The 22439-nt window shown below is 32.9% G+C and overlaps 2 protein-coding genes across 3 annotated transcripts in view; one reads left to right on the top strand and one right to left on the bottom strand.

Moving 5' to 3' along the window:
• The window catches only part of LOC133173001 (protein sprouty homolog 2-like), a 279783-nt gene that overhangs the window by 75927 nt on the left and 181417 nt on the right, over positions 1 to 22439 (top strand). The gene's annotated exons all lie outside the window — the stretch shown is intronic.
• LOC133172910 (sodium- and chloride-dependent taurine transporter-like) lies at positions 131 to 21965 on the bottom strand. Of its 2 annotated transcripts, none has more exons than XM_061307746.1 (13): positions 21266 to 21965; positions 8235 to 8366; positions 7599 to 7947; positions 6802 to 6940; positions 5705 to 5839; positions 4734 to 4837; positions 4465 to 4589; positions 3127 to 3239; positions 2873 to 3010; positions 1965 to 2064; positions 1766 to 1866; positions 1197 to 1376; positions 131 to 943 (listed from the first exon to the last, which is right to left on the bottom strand). In XM_061307746.1, the coding sequence occupies exons 1-13, from the start codon at positions 21444 to 21446 to the stop codon at positions 749 to 751; spliced, it is 1992 nt and encodes a 663-aa protein (XP_061163730.1). In that variant the 5' UTR covers positions 21447 to 21965; the 3' UTR covers positions 131 to 748. The 2 variants fall into 2 exon arrangements, with proteins under 2 accessions (XP_061163730.1, XP_061163729.1); XM_061307745.1 differs by lacking the exon at positions 5705 to 5839 and adding an exon at positions 5904 to 6038 and having other exon boundaries at positions 21266 to 21964.

The following is a 22439-nucleotide window of genomic DNA, read 5'->3' as shown; positions in this document are numbered from 1 at the left end:
ATATATATATATATATATATATATATATATATATATATATATATAATATTATATATATATATATATATATATATATATATATATATATATATATATATATATATATATATATTGAACAGAAGAAACCACAGTAATATACTACTAAAACATTGTGTTCAAAACATTTATAAAACCATTGTAGAAATGAGTCAAATTCAGTACATTAACTAATAATAAGATTCATTGATCTTTGAGATTACTTCTTTATAAATAAGTATGTTGAGAAATTATATGGGACTCTTTTATTTTTATCACAAATGACCCTTACACTTCTTCATCTATAGTGCGTGCTTCAGAAAACTATAAAAAAAAAAATCCACTGAACACCAAACAAGAATTCATATCATTGAATGTATTTCAGCTTGCTCAGTTACCAAAATGTCATATAAATTAAATGTTTAAAATCCTTGAGAGATCCAACATAATGGATGATGTTACAAAAGATGAATCTGTTCATAGCCAAACTAGAAAATTAGGAGGATAGGATTAATACACAGAGAATTTGGAATGAGGGACAAATATAAAATTTCTTAAAAATATAAAATATACAAAATTTGTACAAAAATAAAATATATATATAAGACTCGAATGTGAGCAAGCCATTTGTTTTGAACACCAGTTTAACCATGTATCTCAATGACAAAATATCAATTAAGTTTTGGACAGAAATACAATTATGCTATACATATTATTAATAGGTTCTTTTGAGTTATAATTTTGTATTGAATCCACTATCGGATTGAAATGCTGGATTAGCATTGCCACTTTTTTCGTTGTATGGTGGAGGGTTGTCATCTGCTTTGTATTTGGAAGCAGGACCCGTGGTCATGCTCGTCGCTCCACCATCCTGTGGACGTAGTTGATGTTCTTTGAGTCCTTGGGGTTTTATCAAGTACATTACTGTCTGTATAATTAGAAACAATATATTATAAATAAATGTTAAGTAAAATTATTAACAACAGTGTAACAATATTTTGCATCAGAAAACAAGATAAATCATACAGGTCTGCTAGTTTACAATGACATTGTTGAAACAAAACCAAGGGTTGAGGCATTTAGAAGAGCTAACTATTTCTTATACGAGTGAATGAATAACATTGAAAGTTATAGAAATCTTTGAAAGACTTATAATTTATCAGGAAACATTAAAACTGCACCTCTCGGGAGAATCCTAATCGTACAAAGCGATAAATTATCATTATTGGAATCCACATGGCTGCGAAAGCCGCCATCCCCCAGCCTATTCCCACAGCCCAGGTCGGGAAAAAGTACTTAGGCTTAGTAGGTCTCTTGTAATCTAACTCCGAATAGTTTACCACACTCATAATAAAGACACACTGCAAACAGAAAAGTAAAGATTATGCATATTTGCAATAATTTAATTATACATCCTTTTATACTGCTTTTGTTTAAGTTTGAAGTATTTGAGACATAAGCAACATCAAATATTTTTGGCAGTTATATGAGAGAATAGTCATGTATATTGGTATATCTGTACATTTTTTTTTATCACAGACACTTGTGGAAAGATGCCCCCACCCACCCCTCCCATATTCAACCCCAGAGCTTCCTGGTTATTTTTTTAAACAAATTATACTATTTTCACTTATAATGTATACCATAGGAAAAATCGGGGGGGGGGGGGGGGTCTGTCCACAAGTACCTCTGATTATTAAATGGTCCGTTTTAAAACTGTCATATTTAATTTCTGATAATTTTTCCATACCATGCAGAAGATTGGAGAAAGAACTGTCCATGCCACCATCATGTATGGATTGATACGGAATCCCAGCATCATTTCAAGGTTGTCATAGAAACGTCTTATACCTTAGAAGTAATGATATTGTACATGTAATAAAACAAGCAATCCTCTTTAAGTTAAGACAAAGCCAAAGAGGAGTAGATGGAAATAAAAGACGAATTACCATAAACCCATGCAATGGCAATACATTCAAAGAAAGCTATGAAGAGGATGATTTTACTCCCGGAGTAGTAATCAAACAGCTGAAATACGTACATTCCGCCCTACAAAAGAAATACAATATATATAGAAATTTGTTAATATTAGAATTGTTCAGCACATTGAATGATTATTTTTTGTTGTTGACATTCTAGGAGTTCATTCTGTAATGAAGTTCATGCACAAACAAATTGTTCAACACGTGCTAAGTGAATTCTCTTTTGCAGGGTGGAGATAAGAGTATCCCTCCTTTTTTATCACTCTCTTAACCATCTTTTTTGCTGTCTTTCCACCTTCCCCTTTCTTTGCCTACCTGTCTCTCTCCCCCCCCCCCAACCCCCTCTCTGTCTCCTTTCCCCAGTATTTGTCAAATTTAAGAATTTTGGTATACATTACTTCGGATCCTTCAATAAAATATCAGATGTTATAGGAAAAAAAATTATTTTTTCAAGAGATGAGTTTTTAATCATCAGTTTATCATTAATTTTAACTACTTAAGCCAAGACTGTAAGTTTGCAAGCTTAGGATGATACAACTCAGGGACGTACCTTTTTCAAATTGGTTGTGGGATGGAGGTGAGGGTGGGGTAGCTAGGGAAAAAAGTGCCTTAATTAAAAACTTTGACAACGGCCCCCTCCTCCCCCCAAAAAATAAAAAATATTGCCAACAGTGACCCCCCCCCCCCCCCCGGCCTTTAAATGAAAATTTAATTTTTGTAAATAGACTATTCTTGGAAAAAAAAGCCCCCCCCCCCTTCTTGGATACAATCTGCCTGCAGTTCAAAATGTCAACATCATTGTGAATACTACATGCCGTCTTATTTGCACAGAACTGTAGTAGGAATAAAGACAATGAATTATAAGATTCACTCACCCTCGACACCATGGAAAGTCCTATGAAAAAATTGCAGATACAGACTATCCCGATAAAGATCTCTTTCCTGTAGCCTCTGCGCAACAAATTCGGCCATTGGTCAACAACAGCAGAAATTACACCTTCTACACCCACAAACTGAAGACAGAAGAAATAATACATACTCTGTTAGATTGCTCATGATATTTCTTACAAGTAAAGCAATATCACTGTCAAAATTATATTTAAAATTTGAGGATCTGAGTTAAACTGACCTGACTGTCCAGTCCTAAAAGAATCAACATTAAGAAAAACAGAATGGACCAAACAGGAGCTCCAGGCATAAGGGACACTGCCTTAGGATACGCTATGAATGCAAGTCCAGGACCTATATAAAAAGACATATCGTATTTTTTATTTTAATTGATATTGGTGAAGATATCTTTTTTTGCTTCAAATAGCCAATTAAATACAATTCTTTAAAGGAAACATCATTGTGTACTTGAAAAGAAATATAATTATCCACAAAACCTGGTTTCGTTAACTTTTTACATCAATTTTGATATACCCATGGTTTTTGGGCGATGTTACGGAAGTTAAGGATTTTAAACAATTAATTATTTTTTTTATTAACCTGAATTTGAACTATTTTTTGATTTCTGAGTTTGAGTATAGAACAATATAGCACGATTTCTGAAGTCTGGTAAAAGCAATAGATATAAGTAACGTTAGTTTAAGGTTCATAAACCCTCTGCTCACTCATATAAAATGCTGCTTTAACGCTAATGATTTTCCAGAAGAAATGTGTTTTACAAACTAAATAATAACAGTTATAGCATATCTTGCGGGGCAAAACTGGACCAAATAAAGACACTTCAACTCTTCAAATTTATTAAGGAATGATAGACATTTATGTCACTAAGAGTTATCTTTCTTATCAGAGTATCAATGAACCTTAAGATAGTATATGTAATCAAAAGTATTAAGTGCTTCGCTCCTCAAAACAATACAACTTTTTATACCTTAAATGCAAAAAATTCCTGATTTTCCTTTAAGAGATACAACTACTTTTGTCTAATTCAGTTTACTACATCGTAAATGTAATGGTCTTCTCTGACTCGAGACTAGAATCGATCGTACTGTTAGGTCCTATGGTTATTCTAAAGTAATTTCCAGTTTGTTGTCAGTGTGCAATTATGACAAAAACATTACGGACTAAGTTAATTGATTTTCTGCGATTTCTTAAGAAACAAGATCCATGGATGCAATTCTTTTGAAGAAGTGGTTTGTTTTCTTTTAATATAGAATTTAAATATATATATATATTCCTCTCAATAAGTTCGGAACTGAAAATTTCGTCTTGAAATTTGTTGTAAATGAGTGAAGCGACATTAATATTTGAGGTGGAAAAAGTTTTTAAATTTATTATGTTCATGCCGGAACTTTAGCTTTACAAAACCATGTAAATATATTAAGTCTTAGATTTTAAATCAATATTTCAAATTATAAAATGATGTTACAACAGTAAAAAGCAACAGTGAATTAAAGTATTAAAGGTCAAGTTTTTTCTAGAATGACTGTTATGTATGCTATAACAGTAATTACAAGTTTACCCCCAGCAGCGACATCTGCGATATCCACGCCCTGCACATCCGCCATGTGTCCCAGAATGGTGAAAATGATAAACCCAGCAAAGAAACTTGTACCACTGTTTGCACAGGCAAATATAATGCAATCTCTGAAAGCAAAAGTTCGGGATATTGAAGTTAAGCTGTATCACTTGTGTGTACTTTAACTATAGTGAATGTTGCAATATTAAGTTTTTGTAGTGATAAATTCGCATTCTAAATTTTCTACTGTATGTTTTTAAGCAATAGACTACCTGTAGGAATTATGGTTGAACGTGTTGTAACTTCCCAGAGCGGTCAGAGCCCCGATGGCTATAGAATAGGAAAAGAAAATCTGCGTACCGGCATCCACCCATACCTGAAAATTTTACATAAAATCGTTAGATTTCCTATTCACATACTGATTCTTTGTCATAAAATCAAATATTGTCACGGTAAAAAATCAGAAATTAAGCAATAAAATTGTGAAAAAATGTAATATATGAAATTAATAAAATACAAGGCAAACAATCCAAAAATACACCAAAGAAAAAAAAACAATCATCTTTTAAAAATACTTTACCCCCTCCCGATAAATGGGGAGGGGGTAATAAATAATTGTGTTATCTTAAGCCACATAAAAAAGAGTGGAAAATGATATTAAATTGTAATTATAATCCCCCCCCCTCGGAAGGAGAGGGGGGTATACTATTTTACCCTTGAGTGTCTGTCTGCGTCCGTGTGTCTGTCCGTAAAAAAAAAATATTAAAAAAAAAGAAATGAATGAATAAATAATGTCAACAAAATTAAAAACAAAAACAAAGTCGGATACAATTTAACAATAGTTTTACATGTATTTATTCGATTGTCTCCTTTTTCTCTACAGAGATTGACACGTTAATTATTGTGCTATTATGAAATATACATAATTCAAAAGCAAAGCATGTTGTTGCATATTATGGAATTAATGTTAATTAATTGTCAGTTCCTTTTTTCCTTCCATATATTTGTACGCTTTCAAATGTATCTCTATTTTATAAGGCAGTGATACCTTTCATGTTACGCCACAATGCAATTTTTGATATTTACCAAAAAAAAAAAAATCAAGTGAAAGAAGCAGAAGCAGAAGATATATATATTATGTATTTAAAATCAGGTTAGCACGCACTAACGCTTGTGTGTTATTTTCAAAAATAAATATCACCAAGATCTATGGTTTGACCGTCGTCAAGACAACTGGTTCTACCTCAAGGTCAGCCAATTTCGCAAGATCTGGCTTTAAATAGAAGATGACACCTTCTCTTGCCCCCGGAAGAAGCGAATTTCGGATAAGCAATGCAGCCATGAACAAATATGGCGATGTTGCTGTTACATACATGACCTAATTAAAAATGATGGAAAAAATAAATTTCACTAGGCTTTAAAAAAAAAATCAAAATATGTACCTCCAAATCATTTAGTCTGGACCAATCTGGAGTGAGATAAAATAGGATTCCTTCCCGTGCACCTGGCAGTAAACAGTTCCTGATCAATAGAGCTAACATAAACAGATACGGAGACGTAGCTGTAATGTACATCACCTGTAATATTCAGACTCGATCAAAAACACACTCCATATATTAACATTAAAGGAGAGGGTATGTATAGGCTTTGCCTGTTTCCCGATCTTTATTGATTTATTCAATAAAAATATGTTTAAATTAACATTTCAATGCATGTCCATCACAAGAAGATTTTTGTCATTATCTCATCAGAATTCAGATTTGACAATCATATTTATAGAATTTTCATAAATAAAACGTGCATATTGCCGGGTGCGATTAAAAGGTAACGCAGACTTGGGTCTGGTAAAACAAATTCAAGTTATAACAGAAATGTACATCTACACTTTAAACAGACAACTAAAAATTGGTAAAATGGGGGAAAAAAATTTAATTTATATGAAATTGTCACAACCCAAATGACTGTTTGGTTAATTATCTTGGAATTTGTTCCTAAAATAAAAATGTTTATGGCCTTACTTTCAAGTTATAAAATACACGTATATGTAAAAATATATGAGTATAATCGTATGTTCATGCATTGGATTTTTTTCCATGGTCATCTTAATGATAAAATCAGATTTTCCCCTAAGCAAATTTTTCATGAATGAAATATTTACTGTCCGATATACTATCAAGACTGTGTTTACACTTTTTTGACAATTCCATTATTAAATTACATCATCAGATATATCATAATAAAATACCATAATTATAAATTTACATCTCCATATTAAAAACACCATCATTTAACCAATTTGATTTAGCCATTAGTTTAAATGATGTTGTTCAACCAATTTACCTTTCCAGATGATTTAATGCCTTTACATATACAACAATAGACAACAACCCAGGCGAACAGCAAGGTCAAGGCCAAATCCCACTTGATCTCTCCCATGTTCTCTGGTTCGATTCCGTCAGAAATATTCAGTACTTTGTTCCTTGGAAAATATTGAAAATAAGTTTAATTTTAGTAAAAACTGAAAATAGAGCTGGGTATAACTGTAAGGGATACTTACCTTTAAAGAAAGAGAATTTATTTATAAAAGATAAAATTTTTATAATCAAATTAAAGAAATAAAATTATACAGAATAATGATTTTAAGACCTGTTATAAAAATTAAATAAGAAATAAAATAAATTAAATAATAAAATAAACTTGAAATGATATCAAAATCAATAAATCAATTTAAAAAAGTTTAGAATAATACTTTAAAAATATTTAATAATATGACTAAGCTGTTATTGAGTTTCATATCGAGCAAGTGCAACATTCGATGTTGAATTTTGCTCAGGGCATGGTTAACAACTTGAATTTCTTCATTTAAAAAAACCTTCCTCGTTTTATAGTCTATCCTACAGATTTGAAAATATCCCACTAATTTTTTTAATCACTATCCCTTGGAAGGAAATGTGAACTTTGTGTAAGTATTAAGTCTTCTTTTTTATCGAAAAAAAAATCTTCAGAATTTGATTGAAAATCACTCAGTAGAGAAGAAAAGTGTAAAATTATTCCAGTCCTCGAATAGACTCAAATTTGTGCTTGTGGGGAAAAAAAACTGGAACTTCTAATAAAACCTTTGCACTTCTAACACTTACTCCCAGAATTCTTGTACAGCATCCAGACGCAAGTGTTTCGGTACACAGGATTGGTTAACAAAGGTTTCGTTATAAATGTTTCCACTGTTGTTGTATATAGCAATGTATGTACGTGTTTGATTGCTGCAGACGAGATCTTTGAAGAATTCTCTCCCGGTGACATTAGTGACAAATTCACTCTTGGATTCAGAGAAGTCGTAGCAGTTCTCCGTGTTCCACCATTTTCCACACTTCGTCCACGGAAGTTCCAGAGCAAAGGAACTAAACATATAGTAGAAAGACCAGCACAAGATGATATTGTAATAACAATTCAGGAAAAAGACGACAATGGTGGACGATATCCCGATCCCTGAAAACAGAATAGATATCATGTAAAGAGAATCTGAAAAACATCTGCTTGCAAAACGGACACCATTACTACTGATAGCCAACATTCAATTCCCAACCTAACAACAACATCAGATATAAAGATTAAAAAAAAATCTTAAATGACAAGTAACCTTTACACATAAGATATACACATACAAAAAAAATCAATTATTGCTATATACCCCTATTTATAAAGAATTGTAACGGTTATATTGGCACCTACATTTTGAGCAAATTTCAAAGGAAAATGTAAAATTATTACTTTACCTTGGAAAAGAGGACAAATGGCCCAAGCTCTGAAACCTGACAATCCCATAAACTGACCAACTGCCACTTCTAAATAAAACAGCGGCACACCCCCAATGATCACCAAAAGGAAGTAAGGAATGAGGAAAGCACCTGGAAAAAATACATATACCTTTTGTGAAATAGAATTTCTTATAGAATATTTATCGTCCCACCAACTCTGCATTATAAAAGTAAGACAGAAAACTTGGGTCTTTATTTGTGGTATAATTATAATTCATATTCTGTTCTTATTCTGCTGAGAATTGTCGATCCCAATTGTTATTTAATAATCCAGTTTAATTGTGAATAGAAACAAGATGATTTCACATATGTGCACCAACTGGATGCAAATTCCCGCCGATTTTCTTACTTTCAAAATTGAATTCTAGAAACAATTGAAAGATTGTCTGGTGTTTAATTTGTACACAAATATAAACATAGGTAATCAAAGATTACGAAGCTCACCTCGACGAATGTTATCTACATGTAAGGCAAATTTCACATCATATTTTTTTTCTAGTTAGGGTACATCCCAAGATCAATATCCATGCAAGTTTGATTTAATTATAGACCTGCTCAAAAAACTTTTGACCTGTTTAGTAATCAAGAAAATTTTGGTCAGTTCCAACATCCAAAGCAAGTCTGGGAGTTTTCATCCTTAGATGCACCATCTATGCAAGTTTAATCATAACAAGCCATAGTATTATATAGCTACTCCAAAAAAATTACCCTGGTCACTCTTCTGGAAAATGTACATCAGATTCAGAATCCAAGGCAAGTCTGGAAGTGTCCATCCCTAGATACATCATCCATGCTAATTTGGTTAAAATATGGCTAAAATTCACTCATGTGGAAAATCTAGGTCAGATCCAGCATTCGAAGCAGGTTGGTTAGTGTACATTCCTAGATGCATCATCCATGAAAGTTTGGTCCAGGTAGGGCTTATAGTTACTTGGGAATGAGACTACTCCTAAATCAAAACCTGGTCTCACATGTGGAAAATCTAGATCAGATCCAGCATCTGAACAAGTGTGGTAGTGTCCATCCCTGGATGCATCATCCATGCAAGTTTGGTCCGGGTAGGGTTTATAGTAACTTGGGAATGGACCTGCTCCTAAAACTTTAACCTGGTCACTCATCTGGAAAATATAGGTCAGATCCAGCATCCGAAGCAAGTTTGGTAGTTTCCATCCCTAGATGCATCATCCATGCAAGTTTGGTCAAGGTAGGGCTTATAGTTACTTGGGAATGGACCTGCTCCTAAAACTTTAACCTGGTCACTCATCTGGAAAATCTAGGTCAGATCCAGCATCCGAAGTAAGTGTGGCCATGTCCATCCCTAGATGCATCATCCATGCAAGTTTGGTCAAGGTAGGGCTTATAGTTACTTGGGAATGGACCTGCTCCTAAAACTTTAACCTGGTCACTCATCTGGAAAATATAGGTCAGATCCAGCATCCGAAGCAAGTTTGGTAGTGTCCATCCCTAGATGCATCATCCATGCAAGTTTGGTCCAGGTAGGGCTTATAGTTACTAAGGAATGGACCTGCTCCTAAAACTTTAACCTGGTCACTCATCTGGAAAATCTAGGTCAGATCCAGCATCCGAAGCAAGTGTGGTAGTGTGGTAGATGCATCATCCATGCAAGTTTGGTCAAGGTAGGGCTTATAGTTACTTGGGAATGGACCTGCTCCTAAAACTTTAACCTGGTCACTCATCTGGAAAATATAGATCAGATCCAGCATCCGAAGCAAGTTTAGTAGTGTCCATCCCTAGATGCATCATCCATGCAAGTTTGGTCAAGGTAGGGCTTATAGTTACTTGGGAATGGACCTGCTCCTAAAACTTTAACCTGGTCACACATCCGGAAAATCTAGGTCAGATCCAGCATCCGAAGCAAGTGTGGTAGTGTCCATCCCTAGATGCATCATCAATGCAAGTTTGATCCAGGTAGGGCTTATAGTTACTAAGGAATGGACCTGCTCCTAAAACTTTAACCTGGTCACTCATCTGGAAAATCTAGGTCAGATCCAGCATCCGAAGCAAGTTTGGTAGTGTCCATCCCTAGATGCATCATCCATGCAAGTTTGGTCCAGGTAGGGCTTATAGTTACTTGGGAATGGGACTTGCTCCTAAAACTTTAACCTGGGACGCCGACGCTAACGCCGACGCCGACACCGACGCCGACGCCGACACCGGGGGTATAGCATAAGCTCATCTCGACTTCGTCGAGGTGAGCTAAAAATCGCATTCCAAACAATTTGCAAATGATGGCAAGAAAATATATTCAATATTTCAAAATAGAAGTCAGGCCGATTGATCATGTGAACACAAAAGCACGTCATCTGACGAAGCTGACATATGTTGCTAATATTCTCGCATAAGATGACCGGATGGAGGAGTATTAACCTCTGAATTACTGTCTGGACGATTCTAATAACTTTTTGGTTATGATAACTCACAGAAAAAAGACAAAAGGGTTCCCCACTGAATACCCATGCAAGAACAGCTATATTTTCGCTAAAGAAATTAGTGTCACGTTTTCTACCGAGCTTGCTGAAAGGAATTCACATTTTAAACTACCTTTTAATTAAGCATCATTAATTAGGTAAAACTTTCGTATTATAGACTTAAAATATATTTTTCAAAGTATACTTTTCTTTGGATAACAACGCAGATATGGTAAAATGAGCATACACCAATCATATTTCAGCTCACGTGACTGATGGGTCACTTATAATTTTCTTCTTCTATTCTTTTTTACTTTGATCTTTGTGATCAATATTTAAGGATACATAACACAAAAAACATTTGATGCCTGGATGGATATATATTTTTTGACTGATTTTGAATAGAAATGACATAAATAATAAATCCCAAAATATAAAGAAATCGTAAGTTTTCTTTGGCGCTTAAATATGCGACTTTGTTTTGTTTTCTATATAATTCTATACAAATTTTTGCACATATTTTTAACATTACGACAAAATCTTACAAAGTTTCTCCCCTTTACCTGGTAAATATCATTCAGGTTACTTATTTGAATATAAATCTATGAGGATTATTGCTGATTTCTGAAGAAAGTTTGTTTGTGTTATTTATCCTTAACAAATTATTAGTACCTTATTTCTCATAGTGTTTTGTGACGCATTTAAGATCTGCATATCATTCACGGTAAGGTAAATGCTTCCTAAAATTATTGATACACATATAACTTTTAGCATCAATCATGAAATGTTCAAATACAGGCACCATGATGAATACATTTCTATTGTTAAAACAGCGATATCAAATATCAATTCAGGTTTCATATGTTCTTTATTTTTCGCCACTACCTGTCTCAAAAGTATGTTCACGATAAAATGTCATGCTAATGTCTTCCCGAAGAAAAATGGAAGACATCTAAGATCGTTCAATACCCATCTTTTTCTTTAAATTACAAAGGTGAAGTTTATTTCTATCACTTTATAATGATTTGCTTTGAAAAAAATCTTTAATTCTTCGCGTAAATACAACAGTAATATATTTATATGATGCAAATTTCCCTTATCCTCATCTATATACGGAAATCAATACCCTATACTTTGGTCAGTTTAGGACACTCACATAACAACAAGGAAGCAATGTACAGAAAATTATTTTTGCAAACGAATTATAATTCGTGCGAATGACAATAATTCGTGCAAACGAGACATTATTTCGTGCACACTAGATATAATGTCGTGCGTCGAGATACATGTAATTAGTCGTGCGAACGAAATATTATGTCGTGCAAACAAGATAAGTTGTGCAATCGACATAATAAGTGATTCGAACGAAAGAGTGAGTCGTACGAACGAGACAAATATGGGACGAACGAGATAATATTTCGTGCGAACAACCTAAAATATTTACCAACATAAGAAGAAAGAAATTTTCATGTCCTAATTACCTTATGTATCTGAAATTACACATAACAGAAAAAAGATCTTTCTGTAAAGGTTTGGTGATGTCTCTGGGTATAGAGGCAACATGATTCTAAATTAATTCTTTTATTAAATTCACCTACTAAACATCAACCCAATGGTTCTGTATGGAAACGACTGTATACTGCAGACGTAAGAGGAGAAGCTTTGTTTGGGTGCATGCGTAATCAGAGCGGATCCAGGAACAAGGGTCAAATTTCATTATAATGAATAGAGTCAAAAAATTTTTTATATTGAATTCATTCTGCAGTCCTTGCAGATTTTTTTTATCTAGAGAAATGCCTCATTTATAATTCTATTCTTTTGGTTGATCATTTAAGTTCAATTTTGTTCTTTGCTTTGGAGCTTTAATGAATCGAAGTAAAAGTTGTAAACCTGTGTAGAAAATTGGTAAAGTTTTATAATTAATTCAGATGCAAAGATATGTATGAATTCTATGTTTTTGAAACCAGATATAGACGACTTTGGTAAGTTTTATTCAGATTCGACTTGAGGAACATAAAAAAAATTAAAGCAGAAATGGGTGAATTCAAAAAAAATGACCACCAAACTGAATTTTTTTTGGCAAAATTCAACTATTTATAACATATTTTTCACTTATACCATCATATTGCAAATGCATTCTAGTTTAAAATCCTGAAGTGGCAATGGAATAGACAATTGGATTAAAAAGTTTCAGAATTTTTATTAGTAAAATTTCTTTTGAAAAAAGAAAATATCATTACACCTTGAAAGACTTTCTAAAATACATAATCACAAGAAATTATAGTTTTTTATGTTTCAAAATGGTAAAAGGGGTATAAATGATTAAATCTAGACCTTGAATGAGTATCTTCTCTTGTACGTGTGACAAAAAATTGGCTTTTTGATTGTTATTTTACATTATTTTTTCAATTCTGGTTTGAAAAGTTTTAATATGAAAAAAATATGAAGCAATAAAATTCCCCAAGTTCACTTTTTTGTCCGTTCAAGTCAATTCTTTAAATCTAGGCCAAAAAAGAATTGTTATATACGAGTTCTCTTACAAAAAATACTAGATTTTGAAGTGACCCTATGTTATATTATTGTGTTGCACTCCTGACATCTGATATGCATTTTATTTAACATTGTTTTAAAAATCATAACACACAATAACCCATTCTTACTTTGTAAATCAATTTGTCGTGTTGATATTTTTCATCGTTTACAGCAGGTTTTTCATATTTTGAAGACCTTAAAACATGATTATTTGCAAAGTGTAATATATATAAATTGTATTTAAAATATATGTGAAATGATGAAAAATATTCCCTGAATTGACTGTAATTTTTCTGTAATTTGTTGATAGCCATAGTGTTTTGAACATCAAATAGTATCAAGCATTTTTTTTCAACTTATTTTTTAGTAAAGATAGTTAAAAAGCATCGGTAATTATGAACCAGTTTTGTTGCACTCCTGACTGCAGTAAAGTTTAAAATTAAAACCATAGAACACAAAAATTCATAAAGTGTTGGCAACATCAAGTGGTAATGAAATTGTGCAATACTTATAGTCCAATACTTCATAAATAAACAGATGAAAGTATTTAAAATTCACATTTTATCTGGAATTATACCCTATTTTATGCCCAAAAAACTAGCTTAAATGTATATTTAGAAGATAAAATATAGTTTAAAGCATATTTTCCTTTAGAGGACAAACACAGCAACCCCCCAGAAAAATTCTACTCATCATTTTTTCTTTATTTTTATTCTTATTGGATGATTTATAATTCTAACATATTTGTTCTGTTGTTTCAGTGAAGTTGAGGAGGAATTACTTGAATTTAATGACAATGTCTTAGTGTGTTTATTTTTAACGTTCATTAAAAAAATCACAAAAAAGATAAAAACACATCTGAATTGATAAAATTGAAAAAGGAAGGATTTTAATAATAAAAATGTCAATAATTTAGCATTGAATTATACAAAAAGATCATTATTAATTAATGAATACTTCTAAGCATGAATAGAAGTCTTTTTTTCACACAACTTGAATCTTTAAAAAAATGTGTTGCACTCCTGACCATAGAAATATGGATCTGAAGTACAGACAGATCCTGTAATTGATAAATCTATTTGGTAAAAATGTTCTTAGTGTCTTTATTTTCCAAAATAAAAATCAGAAAATCATATAATGATAATAGTTTTTTTATGCTTGGGAGCAAAACATCAAATGTTGCACTCCTGACATTTTTGGGTATGCACATATACTTGACTCTCATTAATGCTGCTTGTGATTTATATAACATTTTTAAGTTTTAAAATGTATATCAGTTATTATTTTACACTTCCAAAATTCTTTTTTGTCTTAATTTTCTATGAGAATTTTACAATTGATGTTTTTTTGGCAACACTACATTTTTTCTGTTGCACTCCTGACATGGTATAACATTTTTTTAAACATCAGCCACGACCACAACTTGATTAAACAAAAGTTATGACAGTCCACATTTAAAGCTCAATACTTTGAATATTATCAGGAAAGTCTTTATTTTCAACATGAAGCATTATTTTATATTTCACAGATCTCCAAAAAATATTGAAATTTCAAAATGTCACAAAAAGGTGTTGCACTCCTGACAATTTTAGCATCATTTTTGGGCATAACTTTTTTGTTAATTGAGATCTCAACGAGATATTTGGCAGGTATTTAGACACTATCTAAAGACATATGCTGAGACATAGAAATCTATTTTCATTGCATGTATTTTTAGTGTGGGTTGATAAATATGCGTTTGGTCATTTTTTTTGAATTCACCCAAATCCAGGTCACTTGCAGTAGAGATGTACAAACTTTTAATTTTGCAATAATTTGCCGGTAAAATTGAAGTACCCTGGTTCATAAAGCGGGACTTGTGCATTCGTGTGTAGCGTGAAAGTAAAGAACATTTTATTGAATAAGAGTACTGTTGCATAAGTTTGGAATATTTACATGTATTTGCAATACAACTTGACCTCCCTTCCCCAGAAATTTCTGCTTTCTTTGAAATTCGCTAAGAACACATACACTTAATTTAATCTTAATCATGATTGAATATTATCTAATCTGTTTAAAACGTTAAAACATCCAAAAAAAAAAACATAAACAAAAATATCGCGACCGAAGAAAATGTCATGTTTATCCACCTAAGAAAGTGTATTGGGACCAAAGCACTATTACTATGTCCGTCGATCAATCTTTTAAACTCCGTTTTTCTCCACATAAAAATATGTATTTTCCTGGGTTTCTTTGATAATAGACGAATTTACATAAAATTGAAATATCTTGATGTTTGCTCTTTGATTCTGCAGTTTTGTTGTTTTGGAAACAAAAATATCTTAAACTTCGCCCCATCCGTCTAGAACTCATACTGTATGAGTATACCACTACATGAAATTTGGAACACTTTGAACTGTTCTTTAGAGCCAGGCATAGTTTTGTGTCTCCTGGATCAGATAGCAATGACCCTGTCACCCAATCTTACTTCAACTCTGTTATGTGTTGAGTTGCGGTCCTTAATTTTAAGAAATTGAAGTAAGAAATTTTAAAATGGTAACTGTGGTTAAAATTAGCCTAGTGATTTTGTTGAGGGAAGTTGAAGAAAGAAAAGATAACAGAGAGGCTGGGAGAGGGGCAAGCTTCAGACAAATCAGCACTATACTGGGTTTTTTTTACTTCACTGAATAATCTCCTGTTCGAAAAAAGGAGGGCACTTTTGTTGTAGTCCAGTGCAATGTGGATAATTTAAGATTTTTTATTAGCACCTGCTTTAAAGATGCCTTGGCATACTTTAATTTTTGTAGACCCAAACTGGGCACGCCAGGATACATGTACATTTAATGCTTGATGTATTTTATTATCACCATACCAGGGCATGACTTGTAAGAAGTATTTTTATTTTATCTTTGATAATTAGCCAAAGAAAATCCTCTTTTTGATGTAAGCGAATTCTATTTTTATTTCACCACCTAACCCGGCAATGTTCTTATGTTAACGTGTGTGGTCAATGTACCTTGAAATTTTGAAATACGCTGTTAACAGAATCACCTATCATCAATGGACTTTTGAGCTTGAATACTGTTCGTTATCTCCATATATTTCACTTGACACACTTCAAATACAGTGTTAATTAGTGATTCTTATCTTTAACATATTTTATTCTTCTTGTAATTACAAAAGAAAAGGAGAATCGTCATTAAAGTGAGAGTCATGATACTTGGCTCTATGCTGTTGTCCGTTTGTCTCTGAGTGATCCTCTTACAATATAGATACACGAATACTAATATCACCCGTGTGTTACTCGATTCTTTTTCCTTCATTAAAAGTTGTCCGGAGATTTCAAAGATATGTGGTTAGGATCAGTCTTTAGGAGAATGCCTATTTGCTTTAACTTCAAATATTAAAGGCAATTCTGTAGATATAGGGACGAACGAAATATAAACTGTCATCAAAGGGGAATAGGTACATGCAAGTGGCTATATTTGTGCCTTAAAAGCGATCTCTTAATTATATATATGCATAATTTACTACGGAAAGAGAGTTGTTTTATTTGTAAATTTAAAAAAATTAAAAAAAAAATATATTCGCTTTAGATACAGACTACATCTCGGTCAATGACTCAATAGCAACAGAATTAAAGAAGTGGTTGAAGCATGTACGTTATGTACGTGTATTGTTAAATTTCAGTAATTTTCCCGTTGCATTTGACATTTGTGATTTGAGCAACCTGATACACGCTTTTGAGAAACAAATAAATGTCAATTATTCAAAATGTCCGTGTCTTTCCATGCTTGTGTATTCCAATGCTGGCTAATTCTGCATTTTCACTAAAGCAATAAATGCATAACTACCAGGTATAAAACAGAAATTTTACATTCCGTTTGTAAAATACCGCTTTTAAGTTTGCTATGCTCTGATGAATCGCTGGGGTAAACAACGTCGTCAAATGCAACCTATGTAAGCATTTTTCAAGTGAACTGAGCCTAGGACCAAAATAGACCTAGTATTTAAAAAAATTAGTACTACACAGAGTAGAATTGTTTCTATAAGCTTATAAATACATGTACAAACTAGGAACACCGGTGGTACCCCCCCCCCCCCGAACTCCCCTCCCGATTTTAGGACCTATGCAAAAGTATGTAAAACATCAAACTAGTTTCCTCGAATAAATTTAAAGTTCGTCGATCTCTTTTTGGTGAGATTAAGTAGCTGTAAAGAACTGACCTATCCTTCGTTTGGTTTGTTACAAAGTTTATCAGTTCATCAACCCTTCTGATTTAATTCTAGATAATTTTGGAAAATAGATCATCAGCCCTCCAGATTTTACGACATAAAGTGAATGAATTTTTTGTACGATTTTGTGCAATTAAAATACAAGTTTGTCGAGACAAAATCAATATTAAACATTTTAATATATAAGATGATATATCACTGGGAAAACCCACAACAACACAAGCAAAACAATTCATCTTATCAAACATTAAAAGTGATAAACTGCAGTGTCATTGATTCAAAGAGTAATGGGGATTGCACTTTATTACGTTTCAGGGAAATACACACCATCCTTAGAGAAATTCATGCATTGTAAGGTTGCGTCTAAATGTTCGATCTACATTTAGAAAAAAAAAATTCTGATTTACCTTGTTATAAAATTTAATCACTCTGTGAAAATTTCAAAGATGAACGAACACGCTTAGAGTACTATCAACGCATATAATCAATGGGGGAGTAAAAGGGTGGGGGCTCTTAATCAAACCCGGCAAAAAGCTATGGTCAATTATGATATTTTTTATTTGCTTCATACAAGAAACAAAATTTTAATATAAAAAAAGTTGGAATTGATTTGCATTGATGGACACTGGAAACAAAAGAGATTAAATTCAACTAAAATCGAGTACGAGGACGTATATTCCAAAAAAAAAAAATAATAATAATAATTTGTAGATAAAAAATAGAAAATTGCGATATTGGATCATACCAAGGTTACAGTAGAATTAAACGTGAGTCAGTCTCATTGATACCGAAAGGTTGCGTCGCTAAGTTTCAGAAGAATTACTCTACAAATAAGGCGAGGAGGGACATGGTTGATCAAAGTGCTTCAAGATTTAAGAAGTCCTATTTTCATGCAGAGACATTGTTGTTAAATGATTGCTTCTGTATCTTTATACGGTGCATCATTTCCTTCAGATTTGATCGGTTGTTAACGTGAAGTTTCATAAACCTTATCTTATACGTCTTTTAAAAATGCATTCCAATAGAATACCATTTTCTTTCCTTGAAGAAATATCATGTGTAACGTACAATTATGTACAACTTCAAAAACCAGGTACGGATTTCTTTTACATTTTAACTGGATGTAGAAACACCGTAGACAACAGATCCCTTAACTCAAAGTTTATATGTCCGAGAGAGAGAGAGAGAGAGAGAGAGAGAGTAGAATGCCAAAAATAACCGTGTAATGCCATGCCAGATATACGTTTTGGTTATTGGATCAAACTGAATTACAGGGACTTGTACTACAGTCTAGTTATCACGGTTCATTTCCACTTTAAGTGCCTATAGAACGAGGACCAATATACGACCCTGTTATTTAAGAAAGTGCTGCTTAAGCCCTTGACACCGTTCGTTTTCATTATTATTCAGAATTTTAAATGTTTAGTCAAATGGATCAGATTGAAAGACGAAAAATAGAGCCCAATCCAGACACTTATTTCTTTTGCATGTTTCATCCTAGAGCACCATGCACATATTTTCTCTATGACGTAACCTTTTTATTAGAATTATATAAAGATAGGAAATAAATTTGAACTCATGAACTACTTTAAAGAGTAAGAACTGTTCATGTAATGACCTCCAACAATAGTATATTTGCTTGTTTTCCTTGTTTGTTTAAATGATCAAATGATTGTTGTATATTTTTAAGAAAAAGTTTGCTCAAGTTTGATCTAGGGACCTTTAAGAATGTCGGAAATACCCTGAACTAAATTTTAAGGACTGTTGCAAAAATATCTAGAGTTTACGGCTATTGCTCTCATGTGTTTTTTTTCTATACATGTACATGAATAGTACGTATAAATTGACATTCTCTTCCATTAGAGGCTTGTTGTTTGAAGTCGTTTACTTACAATTATTTGCTGAGTATGTACATGTAGACCTTTTATGATCTAACACCTTGAGATAAAGCATATTAAACAGTTGTTTGACCGTGCCGTCGGGGGCATTTCACTGATCCCACATACATTATTCATTGACCTGTTGGTGAAAGTGGAGGTGTGAATATTTAATGTGAATAACAAAGTACCATTATCCTGTCTTAAATGGTTTAAATATCACCTGCACCCTGTTCGACTGACCTGTTATGTACAGTTCTATAAATCAAATCTTTAGATACAAGTGTTGTACATTTAGGACGGTCCTATACATCTTGATGTTGTTCCTGGGTTTTTTTGGTACTCGCCATGTTTACACTTTAAGTAGATATTGGTTCTTCACGGGGAACAGAACCTTTATATGTAAACTGAGTAAGGGTGAGCAAAGTGACCCAGTATAATCCAACGTCTTATTGTGCTTTAAATTTTCGACAGTGGCAGAAGAGAAAAAGAGCAAACAAGACAGTAGAGTGTAGACAAAAAGAGCGTGAGATTTTAGAACCCCCTGGAAAAAAAAGACATTTATAGGCACAATAGATTCTTGGTGAAGAAACAAATTATCGTGAAACGAACACCAAGATGGATTGGATACACCTTTTGTTGATGGTCGCTCAAAATGATTACCCCGGGTACAGCACAAAAAGACCGTTGCATACCGAGAATCTTAAAATAATATCTAAGTCTTTCTCTTGTGAAGAATGCGTATAACATGGTAAATCTTTGGTAGTCAATGGTTCAAGTTCAATCTGACTCTCCCGTCGACTTCACATTAATGCCTAATGAAAGTAAATTGCCTGAAGATACATGTATCATATTTTATCCAGTACATGTATGCGTTACAAATATTCAAACTTGGCTTTAACTGCATGCATATTTCTTTCGAATGGGTGAACTTTCTCGGTGGTTGGGCAACCTTGAATACAAGTATTTGGTACACTGGTTGTCAACAGCCTAAATTAAATTCAAAAGGGATAATTTTGTCAACATCCTTACATCAATTGATTTAAAAAAGTTCTTGGCATCATGAGTTTTGATCCCTTTTTTAGCTCTGTGACTTTAAATCAGAGTGACTAAGCAGAAGGCTAATATCTGTTATTGTTTTGTTTAATATACGTGTACATGTACTGAGTACAGTGCTCTGTAGTAGTTTCTAACTCTCAGAATCATTTAAAAATTATTTACTTCGACGATTCCAAATAGAACAAATGCCTATATAAATCATAAATCTATAAATAATACAATTAATTTACCAATTATGATTTTAAAAAAGGACTCAAAACATCCTTTCCTCTGTTGCTTATCTTGTGTAAATGCTGTTTATAACCAATTTTACCAAAAGTGAAGGAAGTTAAGTTTACCTATATGTCACTTAGGTGCAGTGATAAACAAATAGATTGCGTCAATTACACTGAGAGAGCTCATGTTAATATAGGAACCGCTAAATATTCAGATAGTGGAAGAATAAAATAATTCATGTGTCAACTTGTCATTTGCATACAAATTAAGCTAACGTTGTTCTTAACGCATCATATCCTGTTGTCTTTTGAAAAATTCCATCTTTGTTTTGCACTCCTTTGTTTTTCATTAGTAGCTTTTTAAATCACTTAATTCGTAAGCATTCACAAAGTTTTTGCAAACCAGTGAATGTTATCCCCAAGTATATGGAGAAGCCATGTATTATAAAATGAATGACCACGGGTCTGATTTTTGACATCAATAATTATTCATACTAATGCGACCCTGTGCCAGACATGTACATCTAGATATGACCCAAAGCCCGAAGCGATTTTTTCATAGGCTGTAATTAACAGGTTATAAGCATTATAAAAACAAACCATCTGAAGATTTTGCAATCCAGTGGTAAAAGAAAAATCTTACTATCCTTTCATCCACTTACCCCCTCCATTCTTGTAGCAGAGGTATGGAAAGCGCCACACATTTCCAAGTCCAACAGAAAATCCAATGCAGGCTAGAAGAAAGTCAATTTTTCTGCTCCATGTTTCCCTCTTCTTGATGCCTTCCCCGTGCTCCTCTTGGATTTCTAGTCCTACATTATTTGCCTCACTTTCCTTTCCCATTTTCGGGACGATCTTGGTGGGGGATGCAATGAATGTTTAAAAATGAACTCTGTGTCTTGAAGAAGGCGTTTTCACGCGGGATCCATAAAACAAAATATTTGTACGAAAATAAACGAAGACAGCCACTTCGTGTATGTGAAGAAATTTAATATACACACTACGATAAGAAAATCACCCAAGCTTGCAAAAGGGACCTTTGAATGACTTTTACGGCATCAGTCGAAGTTTAGTCGAACTGCATTCAAAAAAGATTTACATCGACACTTTTCAGTTAAAATAAAATTAAAAACCGGTACACAAAAGAAAAAAATTAAATGCCCTTCGATGGTAGGGAGGGTCCTAAGAGTTCAATAGATCTGCTATGGGGAGACGTTAAAGTTCACCTGTGAAAAAGCGGGCGTGCTGACAAGACTTAAGACCCTCGGTCAACGTGTTATATATGCAAAATAATGACTCATATGATGCCTTCAAACCTAATTAATAATATCGACATCAATAACTTTCAATTCTTTCCCAAGTTAAAAATTTCACTAGATATTGTGTAGATTCATGACTGACATCACAAATATATAAACACCTGTGACGTTTGGATAAGGCCTTGCAGAAAGGTATAAAATTTTCCATTACGTATATTTATTGCATACAAATGTTTGTTATTATGTAAGATAAAAGACTCAATACATCGCTTGTAAAATATGTATATATTCTGGTCATTTAAATCTCAAAACATATGCTATCGGGTACGCATTATTTTTCCATGGATAATTTTTATTTGAACGAAGAGGGTTAAGATTTAAATAGGAAATCTAGTCAAAACAAAATATTACAAGTTAATCCAGCTTTATCACCTGAATCAATAATACCCTCGTTTGGTGTGTACTCAGTATTTGAATTTAAAAAACGTGTTAATCTTAGTCGCACTAATCTGGAATCTTAATTCCACTTTGTATTACTTAATCTATATCTTGTCTTGATTATGTGCCCTTATTAAAC

Source organism: Saccostrea echinata, unplaced genomic scaffold (assembly GCF_033153115.1).
Source record: "Saccostrea echinata isolate AGI-Se365-2 ecotype Australia unplaced genomic scaffold, CSIRO_AGI_Sech_v1 ptg000056l, whole genome shotgun sequence".
Taxonomy (NCBI): domain Eukaryota; kingdom Metazoa; phylum Mollusca; class Bivalvia; order Ostreida; family Ostreidae; genus Saccostrea; species Saccostrea echinata.
This window is presented reverse-complemented; position numbering and strand designations above follow the sequence as displayed.